An 11,657-nucleotide genomic window follows, 5' to 3' on the forward strand; every position below is an offset into this window, starting at 1 on the left:
AGGAAGCTGTGGTGTTTATCCATAAGTCCTAACTGACATTGATTGAAATATGCTCCTAGGATATCAGCTCTGACAACTTCAGGCTGCTGCATGCACTACCTACACATACTTTTGTAGTCAGATAAACCCTCTGACAGGGAGTTACGAGTGGTTGAAGTAAGACATCATACACATGCATGGAAACAATAAATGGCAAGGAGCTGTCGAAGAGGTTCTGAAAGCATCTTTATGAAAGGTACACGTCATGTATCAAAAACTTATTCAAAGCTGATCTACATGGCTTGGGCTAGGATGAGGCTAGTGAGAAGCCCTAGGCACCTCACTCTTAAGAAAACACTCACTCCCAGGGTCACCCACCTACAGGATCTGCACTTGGGTGACCTGAGAGTGAGTGCCTCCTTAAGCTGTGTGCCCTAGATGCCCCACCTGCCTCACAATAGCCCCAGCCCTGCTGGTCTAGTGGGAGAATGACAGGCTCCCTGTTTCAGCAATGATGAATGGAAACAGTGGACATGTCAGACATCCAGGAGACGCTGTGCCCCCAAAAAGATGGGAAACAGTAAAAGTTGGGTCTCTCCCCTACCAGAAAAAAAGTGGACTGGCATGAAAAAGGTTAAAAAGCAGATCCTATCCAGTAGGGTAAGACTTGAGTTATTGTCTTCCCCATATAGTGAACTCCAGAAAGCCAACTCCAGAAAGTTTGAGTTAGGTGAGGTCCTATAGCTGGCTAATGACCTAACCAGATATGCAGCCTGTTCTTCTGTAACCTTCTCACCACCCAATGATTCGCTTTTTTGCTGACCTCATGATGCTCTTGAGAGAATATAGAATAACTAGAACTGGTGATACCAACATAGATGACTAGACTAAGCCTCCCAATAAGGCTAATTTGAAGACAGTGCAAAGGTGTTCATCCTCAACATATTAGTTCACCCTCAAGTCCTTTGGTAGCTGGGAAAGCCCTCCTCTCTCAGAGAATGATAAGACCTTGCCTCCAGGTTTTTCTGGCAGACTGGATCTGGGGCTGGCACTGACCACATGGATGTCTAATTAATGGACAGATGATGAGAACAGCTATCATGTTATTTGTTCTGGGGCAGGAGACTTTCTGGGCCTATTTTATATGGGGAAACGTCCCTAAAGGGCAAAAGGCAACTGAAGGTTAGCTTAGTAATCAATTTTAGAAGTACAGTCAGGCCTCAGGGACTAAACATTCCTCCCTTCTTAGGGCATGGCAAGATATTTGATATCATGAGGTCCTGCTGGAGACATATAACCTCAGTCACAGCAGAAAGTAGAGTGGGTAGGAGAAGTATTGCCAATTCACAGCTCAATGGGAAATGTTTCTGTCTCTTTAAATCGTAACCATGGGGCCCACCCTGAGCTTCCTGATTTCTGAAGTCTGAGTGATTTCCTCTGTGTGCCGAGAGGAAAGAGCCTTCTGCACTCACAGCCGAAGGGAAAGCAGCAGGTTGGGGCTTCTTGTGGCCAACTTCAGAGCCTGTCACCAGGAAAGGTGAGCCAGAGCCTGGGAGTGGCGGGGGCTGGGGGTGCTCTGAGAACCAGAAAGAACGTGATTCCTAGAGTGTTTACTGCCTGAGCACTTGCATTCTACAAGGCATCATGCAGGTGAGCAATTTCTGGAACAATCAAAGACATGCTTCCAGGTTTTTAAGTAGGCAAAGTTCAGAGGAAATTTTAGGATCATCTTCTCCAGCTCTGGAGCACACATGTTCTTGGTGGGGAGTGAAACCTGTCTCCTCCCACTTCCCTTAATAAAGTAAGAGAAGAGTGTGCTGGAACCACCTCCAGGAATAAAATACAGTTTGAAAGGCATTAAACATTCCTCAAGCTCCCTATTGAGCAAAGGCAAAAGATACTTCTGTGGCCCTGTAAGCCATCTAACCTCGGAGTGAGTCACAACGTGGCAAGACTGGGTACATTTGAACTCTCCTCCTCACTGTCCACAGAAGGGGCCCCTGAGGAGACATCTGAGATTAATATCTTGATCTTCATCCCCTTTCCCTGCATGGTCCCTTTAACATCTGCTCCCTTAATTCAAGCTTCTCCTGCTCCAGCCACGGGGACACCTTAAATTCCCACCTGTACAATAAAGGGGGTTGCAAAAATGACTGATGTCCAAGTTCTGAGCTGTCGACATCAGAAACATTTAATTCATGAATCAGAATCTCTGAGGATGGATCCAAGAGCTGTACATTTTTAAAGAACATTCACGTAATTCTGAGAAACAGCACATTTGAGTGGCAAAGAACTCAATAAACTTTGAGGTCTCTTAAAGTATTAGGAATATAGGATCCTACAAGTGTTCCTCAATGATTACAGGCCATTTGTCACCTCAGAGTTCAGCTGGGTCTTACTTTCCTCTAAAAAAATCTATTTAAAATCATTTCAACCCCTGTTCCAAACTATGGAAAATTCCAGTGGACTATCCAGAGTTCTGTGGACTCCCTGCAGCACACATTCTCATTTTCTTGGTTGACAAGGACATTTTGCTTCATCTAAATTATTTTCTCCGAATCTTGCAGCTGTTTCTTCATTTCTGCTCTGATATCATTGATGATCGTCTGTTCATTCCTACACGCAAAATAAATAATCACATAAGGCCCATGCAGTGAATCTTATTGAAGGTTTTGGGGAGGGCCAGGAGAGTTCCTGCAGAAACAGAAACAGCTCTAGATTTAATAGAGGATGAGGCAAACCTGTTCTCCAAGTCCTTCGATCAAAGACAAGTTACTTAGCCAGCTTCTCTCTCTGCCCTTCCTTCATGTGTGGTGCCAATGGGAGAGAACACAGGTACCTGAGTGACCAGGGTGCAAGACACAAAGAGTTTGACATGGATGGTGAGGTACAGAGAGATGGTCGGGGAGGATCAATAGTCCTAGGAGGGGAAGCAGAGTGGGTTGGCAAGGCCCTGAAATCTGCTGATCGTGAAGTAGCTGACCGAGTGGGGGATTGTCTGGGAATGAGGCTGGAGACGTAGACGCAGGGAGAAGTGCATTTGTGTTCAGGAGCTTGTGTGATTAGGCAAACTGGATCAGAGAGTGTTTAGCTGTATTACATAATGTTAGATTTCAGCATAATCAGCTTTGGAGGGGAAGACAACTTCAGGAGTTGAAGGGGAGTGTTCAAGTCTCTCCAGCACAGACATCATATTTAGACATCTCTAGACAAACAAAACTATTTGATTTTAAGAAAACAGAGTCAGGGGCCCTCCAGATCTACTTGGGAGATCTGTTCAATTTCCAAAAGAAAAATCCCAATTTTCTTCTTTTTTCCCAGGCCAGCCACTTGAAGGTGGGTGCCTGAGTCCTGGGCAAATTTTCTGGTTCTGAGGGTTTACCTAATCTTCCCCCAGCTGCTGAATCCCCTGATATCTCTAGCTTATGTCAGTGATATAGAACCACCCGGGGAAAAAGTAATACCTCAAGCCCATTGGCATTGAGTAAATATTATACCCTACCCTCTGCTTTTTGCCTTTGGAGTTCCTGAAAAGACAAATCCAGCCCCACCCAATGTTCTCACAGCATCATACCAACTCAAGGGCAGGGTGTTGGCCCTTCCAAGGCCATTCTCTCAAGTAGTTAAAGAAGGATTAGCACAATGTATTATATTTGACGAAATTTACCTGTCTTCTCTCTAGCCACCTGCCCTTCTGCCAAGACATACACCTAGATTTTTAGATCCTTGCAGGCAAAAACCATGTCTTTCCACTGTGCTGTCACCAGCTCTTCGGACTTTGCCTGACACACTGTAGATGGTTATGCCCATTTGAGGAATAAATAAATGAATTAACAAATTGTGTTTGGTACCCTTCCAGGTAAGCATGGGAGGAAGGAAGATGGCGAGAGATGAAGAAAATATCTATGGTAAGACCATATCTCTACACCTCATACTTGCCCCCCTAGGCTTCAGCTTAGGATAATGAGAATGGGGCTTCCTCAAGACTGAACAGAGATAAGTTCCAGAGATGTCTCAACCCTGGGATGACAGCACTAGCCCTGAGATTCGCATTTTAGCTGGATCTCTGCTGTGAAAAGTTAAGTTCTTTGACTAGCCAGCTCCCTTGGTTCCACAGTATAAAATAAGGATAATAAGCCTACTCTGATCACCACAGAAGAAGCGCAGAGGGGATCAAATCATGCACTACAGTGAACATAAGATTTGCGAGGTAGAATGTTTACAGAACAAGGATAGAGGGTTAAAACAGATATTCTTTTTAGGCAGCCAGTTTAAGAGAGAAAGAAGAGAGGAAGGAGAGAAAGAGGAAGAGAAGGAGGGAAGAAGGAAAGAGGGCTTATCTTACCCCCTCAACAGGCCTCTGAGAAACAGGCCTCTATTATCACTCCCATTTTTGCCGAAGAGGCTTAATACTTAGATTATGCAACTTCCCCAAAGTTACACAACTAGCACATGGTGGGGCTGTGATTCAAACCAGGGTAGCTGGAACTCCACACAGCTCTTCCCTACCGGGCAGTACTGCCCCCACGGCCTTTCTCTGGGGATGGTCTCTGGGAGAATATTTCAGAGTGCATCGAAATTTTCAAATACTAAATAAATATGTCTGCATGTGTGTGGCTGACCAGAAATGTCAGAACTATTGGGCTGGATTGATAAAGGAACATTTCTATGATAATCAGCTGTAGTTGGAGCATCTACAGGTGCAGGCAGACAACCCAAATACAAAAGGAAAAGGTGAAAATGAACGCCTACGGGCTCAAATCTCTATTCTTAACCACTTCTGCTAAAGGCAAGAAGATTCCAGTTCCCAAGGGAAAGTTAGTTAAACTTAAGTAAGATTATAACACTTGGTCTCACAGGTTTAGAAGAGACCACTTGGTCCCGGCAGGATCCCACGCTGAGGCTCCTCCTTGTTGGGAGAACAGGGGCCGGAAAGAGCGCCACTGGGAACAGCATCCTGGGCCAGAGACGGTTCCTCTCCAGGCTGGGGGCCACGTCTGTGACCAGGGCCTGCACCACGGCCAGCCGCAGGTGGAACAAGTACCACGTGGAAGTCGTGGACACTCCGGACATTTTCAGCTCCGAAGTGTCCAAGACAGACACCGGCTGTGACGAGAGAGGTCGCTGCTACATGCTCTCGGCCCCCGGGCCCCACGCGCTGCTCCTGGTGACCCAGCTGGGCCGGTTCACCGCCCAGGACCAGCAAGCGGTGAGGCAGGTGAGGGACATGTTCGGGGAGGACGTCTTGAAATGGACTGTCATCGTCTTCACCAGGAAGGAGGACCTGGCTGGGGGCTCCCTGCAAGATTACGTGTGCAGCACAGAGAACCGGGCCTTGCGCGAGCTGGTGGCCGAGTGCGGGGGCCGTGTCTGTGCCTTTGACAACCGGGCCACCGGCCGGGAGCAGGAAGCCCAGGCGGAGCAGCTGCTGGGGCTGGTGGAGGGCCTGGTGCGGGAGCACAAGGGCGCCCACTACTCCAACGAGTTGTACGAGCTGGCGCATCTCCTGCGCTGGGCAGGCCCGGAGGAGCGGCTTCGGAGGGTGGCTGAGGGCGTGGCCGCCCGCATGCGGAGGAGGCCATGGGGCGCCTGGCTTCGGGCCGGGCTGTGGGCGTGGCCGAAGCAGCCCTGGAGCTGGAGGCTGGGCCTGGCACTGCTGCTGGGGGGCGCACTCCTGTTCTGCGTGCTGCTCCACAGGCGCTGGTCGGCGGCCTTTGCGGAGGTCGGGCCTGACTGACACTGCAGGTCCTAAAACTGAAGGCAACTTGGTCAAGAGAGGCTGAATTCTTGGAGCTGAAAGGACAACTTTATTCCAAAGGAAGGAATCCTGTAGTTTCAGGCACAGTTTTAATGACACAGAAAACTTTGAATGCTGCATCATCTTTGCAACTTTGCCAAGGCTCAGAATCCACTTTTTAAGTTTTTGACTCATTTTAAATGATGTGTATGCAGAGTTTTCCATTTGTCTAACATAACTTCCTTTGGTAGTTTTGGTAGTCTAATGTCAAGTAGCTTCTGGTGGGGACAAATGCGTGGCACAGGGGAAACAAGTGCCTTTATTTTTGAACTTTTTAAAAAATTTAGACTGCCCCACCTTGATAAATTTCTAGTTCATATACATGAGTAGATATGTTCTTTTGTGATTCTTGTAGACTGTTAGCATCAATAAAAGAAATGTGGGCATTATACATGTTACTGTTACTTCTGCAACATCAGTTTATTAGTACAATGATTTACTACCAAAAAGATGAATGTAACTGTACTGTTACAAAGCAGAAAATAAGTTTTCACTTTTCTAGAACATATTATGGTTCGTGGCATTCCAAAATGAAGTAGGGGCCGGGTAAGGTGGCTCACGCCTGTAATCCCAACACTTTGGGAGGCCTAGGCAGGCGGATCACCTGAGGTCAGGAGTTCGAGACCAGCCTGACCAACATGGCGAAACCCCATCTCTACTAAAAATACAAAAATTAGCCAGACGTGGTAGCACTCGCCTGTAATCCCAGCCACTCAGGAGGCTGAGACGGGAGAATCGCTTGATGCAGTGAGCCGAGATCGTGCCACTGCACTCCAGCTTGGATGACAGAGCAAGAATCTGTTTCAAAAAAAAAAGAAAGAAAGAAAGATGGCCGGGCGCCGTGGCTCAAGCCTGTAATCCCAGCACTTTGGGAGGCCGAGATGGGCGGATCACGAGGTCAGGAGATCGAGACTGTCCTGGCTAACACAGTGAAACCCCGTCTCTACTAAAAAATACAAAAAAACTAGCCGGGCGAGGTGGCGGGCACCTGTAACCCCAGCTACTCGGGAGGCTGAGGCAGGAAAATGGCATAAACCCGGGAGGCGGAGCTTGCAGTGAGCTGAGATCCGGCCACTGCACTTCAGCCCAGGCGACAGAGCGAGACTCCGTCTCAAAAAAAAAAAAAAAAAAGAAAGAAAGAAAGAAAAAAAGTAGGATACTGGGAAAATAACGTATAATATCTCCTATATGGTTATTCATATTTTTGTCACACACACACACACACACACACACACACAGAGTCTGTATCTCCAGCTCCACTCTGGTTATGGAGAAGAGGCAGAGCGCCAGGTGCATAGGCTGAGACTGCAGACACCTGACCATCCTATTACTGTGAGGCAAAAGCATCCGGTATTTTTCGGGATGGGCCTGTCCAGGAAGGTTCTTGAATGCCAGATGATTAGAAAATGTGACGCTGACTGGTTGTGCGAATCAAACAATAGGATTTCCTTATTTCTACTTCTGAGCATAATGAGAACCCTTTAAGGGAACTCATTGTCTTTAAATCAGCCAACCTCTAGTGAGATCATGGAGACACGGGAAGCAGGTATTCACATTAGCCCCAATCAAGGGGAAGAGGAGGAGGAAGGGAGTGTGCGCAGGCGCCCTAGGGTCTTCCCAGCACACGTTGGGAAGGAGGGGTCTGCAAGCATGCGCACAAATGCCAGGTCAAGCTAAGGACTGCAGGAGGTTCCAGGTGGGCTGCAGGCTTCGGGCAGGCTATGGTCAGGGGTCCTGAGGGCCTTGGTGACGTTGCAGGGAGTTGGACTTTTTGAAGCGTGGCTCAAGTAAAACCCATGTTTAATTCCTGCCTTTCGCTTCCTCAGCACCCATACTGGGCCATTGCAGGGTCCTCGAGCCAGGGAGGGATTCCTTTGATGATCGGAGGGGGCAGCAGGGAGGGCACAGTGTGGTCGTCCATGGCCACTTGCGCACGAGCCAGTGCTGCTGGCGGTGGTAGAGAACAACTTTTATCAAAGTGGTAGAGAACAACAGCAGCAACAAACGTATTGCTCTTTGTGGAGCAGGGCTGCCCCATAGGCAGTGTGCCCAGAGTAGCAGCTCGGAAGCAGTTCTGCAATCATATTTATACCCACTTTCAATGATATGCAAATTAAGGGGTGGATTATGCCAAAATTTCTAAAAAAAAAAAAAAAGTGATAACTTCCAGGTCATGAGATTGTTGCCATGGAAAGGAGCCATAACTTCCAGGTGTTGCCTTAGCAATGGTAACCTGACGTGGCACCGGTGAGTGTGTTTTATGGAGAGACTCCATAAAACCTCTTCCCTTTCAGCTCGTCTTCAGTGTGGTCTGGAGCCCAATCCCCACCTCCGGAGTCGAGTCCTGCCTCCTCTCAGTAATAAAAAATAGTAGTATATGGTTAATTGTCAAATACATTTGCAAAGTGTAATCAAAGATACATTACCAATCTGACTCTCAAAATGTGCTATCATCTTTGAATTTGAATAATATGTTATTAAAGAAGTTACGGTTTTCCTTTACATTCAATAACATTTCTTTAGTGGTTTTCTTTTTCAGATACTTTGATTATGATTTTTTTTTTTCCATCTTTGTATCCCCATTATACAACCCAGTGCCTGGCATATAAAGTGGGATCAACAAATGTTTGGAAAATGAATTGTAAAGCTGACTTTCCTGTACCTTTTCAATATTAGGTTTCCAACTACCATACTTTTGACCATTTTCTAAATTTTCTACCCTAGATAACAGAAAATTATTTCATGCAAGCATGCCATTGTATTAATGATACTCTCCTGCCCTAAGGAAATTTACTTCCCTTCAAGCACAGGGTCCCCCAAATTACTGTATTTCCACCCCCTTTCAGTTATTTTATCCTTTTCTCCTACTACAGAACAGTTGGCATTCACCATTCCCTTCAGTAAAGTCTTTTTTTAGTCTGTGGCTTAAAGGATGCTTTTTCCCCCGTAGCTCAAGGTTAGGCCTTGTAACCTCAGTTATGTAATTTGAGTGATTTGATAGCACAAATCAATTTTATATTTAAATTACAGCATAAAACAGCACTGCCTCCTGTAGAAAAACTTGCTTGCTAATTTTAACCAGACATAGGGTAAAAATACTGTCCAATACCTCAAAAATTATATGAATATATATCCATTTCAATTGTGTCCCCCTTCCTCTCCTCTCCTTTTATCTCTTCAAGGATAAAAATGTATGGATCGTGTGCTGATGATGTTTCTGTTCATATTTCTATGCCCTGGTACCTGGATCAGCTTTTGTTCTACAAAAAAAGACTTGTATCCGGCTTATTTCTGAAAGCTAGTGTTAGCCATGATTAACTTTTAGAGCAAAATATTTCAGGCAATGAGTACATTCTTACATATTCTTACACAATGAATATTCAGTTCCAGCCCGCACAGTAGCCCTAACAGATACCAGTGCTCCTTCCAGAGATTCACCTATGGATTCAGTACCCCAGAAGAGAATTCCTGTAAATTCTTGGGGAAGCTATAGCTAGACTATGGCTCAACACTCATTTTTCCCCCATGATTCTTAATCTAACAGTGGCACTGTTGGCCTATTCTTTGGCAACTAGATTTGGTTCTTGCTTATTCTACCAATAAAATATTTTATGGAGATGCGTCTAAATTTGTCCCCTCCTCTTTAATTCTTTAAGCAGTTATCACTCCATATACTGGATATTTTGTTATAATTATTGGTTTGAGTCTTATTTTTATACTTTCAATCACATTCTTTGCCTAATTCTTTTCATATTTTTATCTTTTCTTTCCCTCCTCATAATTCTCTTTACATACCATTAAGTTTAGGCACTTGGACATTTTTTAAATTTCAAAATGGTATTATATTGTGCATATCCTCCTGATTTCATACATCTGAAGATGCCTAGACTCTCTTTTCTACTACAGCTAGCAGGATGTATCATGGTGAACACTGAAGAGAACTGCATACCACTGCTCAAAAATTAAACACACACGCTTGCATGCATGCAAACACACACACACACACACACGTACACACACACCCCAAGGATAGACATCTCAATCTCCAGAAACAAAAATGAAAGAAAGACTTTCTGACTTCCAGTTCTGCAGAAGGATCAACTCCAAGTTTTAAGCCTGAATTCCCAGAATTTGTCTCCAGTAGGCAAAGAAGACCTTCTTCCTGGAAACAAGAATTCTTTCCTGGGAAGAACAATTCTTTCTTGTGTTAAAGGAGGTAACTAATATTCTCTGTAGGTCCCTCTGTAACAGCTTGCACATGAAGACCTAGATTAGGATTGTCTCTGATGCTCAAAGAATTAGGGTTACTCAGAATCAATAAGATCAATGGAGGCCAGACGCGGTGGCTCATGCCTGTAATCTCAGCATTTTGGGAGGTCGAGGCAGGTGGATCATGAGGTCAGGAGATCGAGACCATCCTGGCCAACATGGTGAAACCCCATCTCTACTAAAAATTCCAAAAAAAATGAGCCGGGTGTGGTGGCGCACACCTATAGTCCCAGCTACTCAGGAGGCTGAGGCAGGAGAATCGCTTGAGCCCGGGAGGCGAAAGTTGCAGTAAGCCGAGATCACACCACTGCACTCCAGCCTGGGTGACAGAACGAGACTCCATCTCAAAAAAAAAATCAGTGGAACATACATCTTATGGTAATGGTGGGTAGATAATTAGGACAGTACTCCCATAGAGAATAATGTTAAAACTCTGGATAAAATAAACTAAATAGTAAGCTTCAAAGACATAACAAGAGAGTGAGGAATTTCTAGAACAAATCTAAGAAAAATGAAAACCCAGAAACCTAAGTCTGGTGAGGAGCCACTTATATTTTCAGATCAAGTAGAAACAGCTTAAAGATGGAGCCACAATTTGGGATTTGGTAATTTTATAGGATAATCAGGATAAAAGTAAAACCCACAATCCATCCAAAGTGAAGAATGTCATCCTCGCCTTACTTTTAGAAAGGATCCCGCCTGTAATTCCAGCACTTTGGGAGGCAGGTGGATCACCTGAAGTCAGGAGTTTGAGACCAGGATGTCCAACTTGGTGAGACCATGTCTCTACTAAAATACAAAAAATTAGCCAGGCGTGGTGATGCATGTCTGTAATCCCGGCTACTCAGGAGGCTGTGGCAGGAGAGTTGCTTGAACATGGGTGGCAGAGGTTGCAGTGAGCCGAGATCATAACACTGCACTTCAGCCTGGGTGACAGAGTGAGACTCCATCTCAAAAAGAGAAAAAAGAAAAAAAAGGATCCCAAAGTGATAAATTCTCAGATATAAATCATCCTTCCCCTGTAGACTTGCAGTGTGAGTGTCCTTAGACTTGATTAAAGTGGTCTTTCTCCAATAGTGTCTAAAGATTTGGCATTAAAAAGAAATTCTACCTGGAGGATGATACTAATATTTTGGGCCTTACATTTTCCCTTGAACACTTCTTTTTAAATGTAATGTGTAGCACTTGGAGAAAACCAAACACCAAAAGAAACATGATGCAATGAGAAAACCAAACAAAAAGTAACAGAAACAAATAAGCAAAAACTTGAGATACTATAATGATCAGATATGGGTATAAAATAAGTACACTTACAATATCTAAGACAGTTTTTAAGCAATCTTGAAAATGTCTTCTGAAAATAGGAAAATATAAAACTGACATGATACATTTGCAAACATACCAAATAAAACTATTAGAATCGACAAATGGAATATGGCAGCCATAAAACATGCCACCCACATCACCAGCTCTGGCGAGTATGATTGGTAAATGGCCCTGCTGCTGCCCCTCTGGACCCACCACCATGTTTGTGCCAAAGGCATGCCACCTGCAGACTGCTCCCAGCCAGTGAGCTAGCACATTGAAATGGTGAGGGTACTCAGGCTCCTCC

General features: G+C 45.0%; 1 protein-coding gene across 2 annotated transcripts; it reads left to right on the forward strand.

Moving 5' to 3' along the window:
• The first annotated feature begins 1,435 nt into the window (after positions 1-1,435).
• Positions 1,436-6,165, forward strand: GIMAP1 (GTPase, IMAP family member 1). Of its 2 annotated transcripts, none has more exons than XM_028846466.2 (3): positions 1,436-1,629; positions 3,839-3,887; positions 4,839-6,165. In XM_028846466.2, exons 1-3 carry the CDS (start codon positions 1,624-1,626, stop codon positions 5,714-5,716), a joined length of 933 nt encoding a protein of 310 aa, XP_028702299.2. In that variant the 5' UTR covers positions 1,436-1,623; the 3' UTR covers positions 5,717-6,165. The 2 variants fall into 2 exon arrangements, with proteins under 2 accessions (XP_028702299.2, XP_014990761.3); XM_015135275.3 differs by having other exon boundaries at positions 1,436-1,516.
• The last annotated feature ends 5,492 nt before the right edge of the window (positions 6,166-11,657 follow it).

This window comes from Macaca mulatta, chromosome 3, assembly GCF_049350105.2.
Source record: "Macaca mulatta isolate MMU2019108-1 chromosome 3, T2T-MMU8v2.0, whole genome shotgun sequence".
NCBI lineage: Eukaryota > Metazoa > Chordata > Mammalia > Primates > Cercopithecidae > Macaca > Macaca mulatta.

What these genes read in the sequence shown, in the direction of transcription:
- GIMAP1 (XM_028846466.2), top strand. An exon ending in AGATGAAGAAAATATCTATG is followed by an intron (nt 3,888 to 4,838) that starts GTAAGACCATAT and finishes TTGGTCTCACAG; the next exon opens with GTTTAGAAGAGACCACTTGG.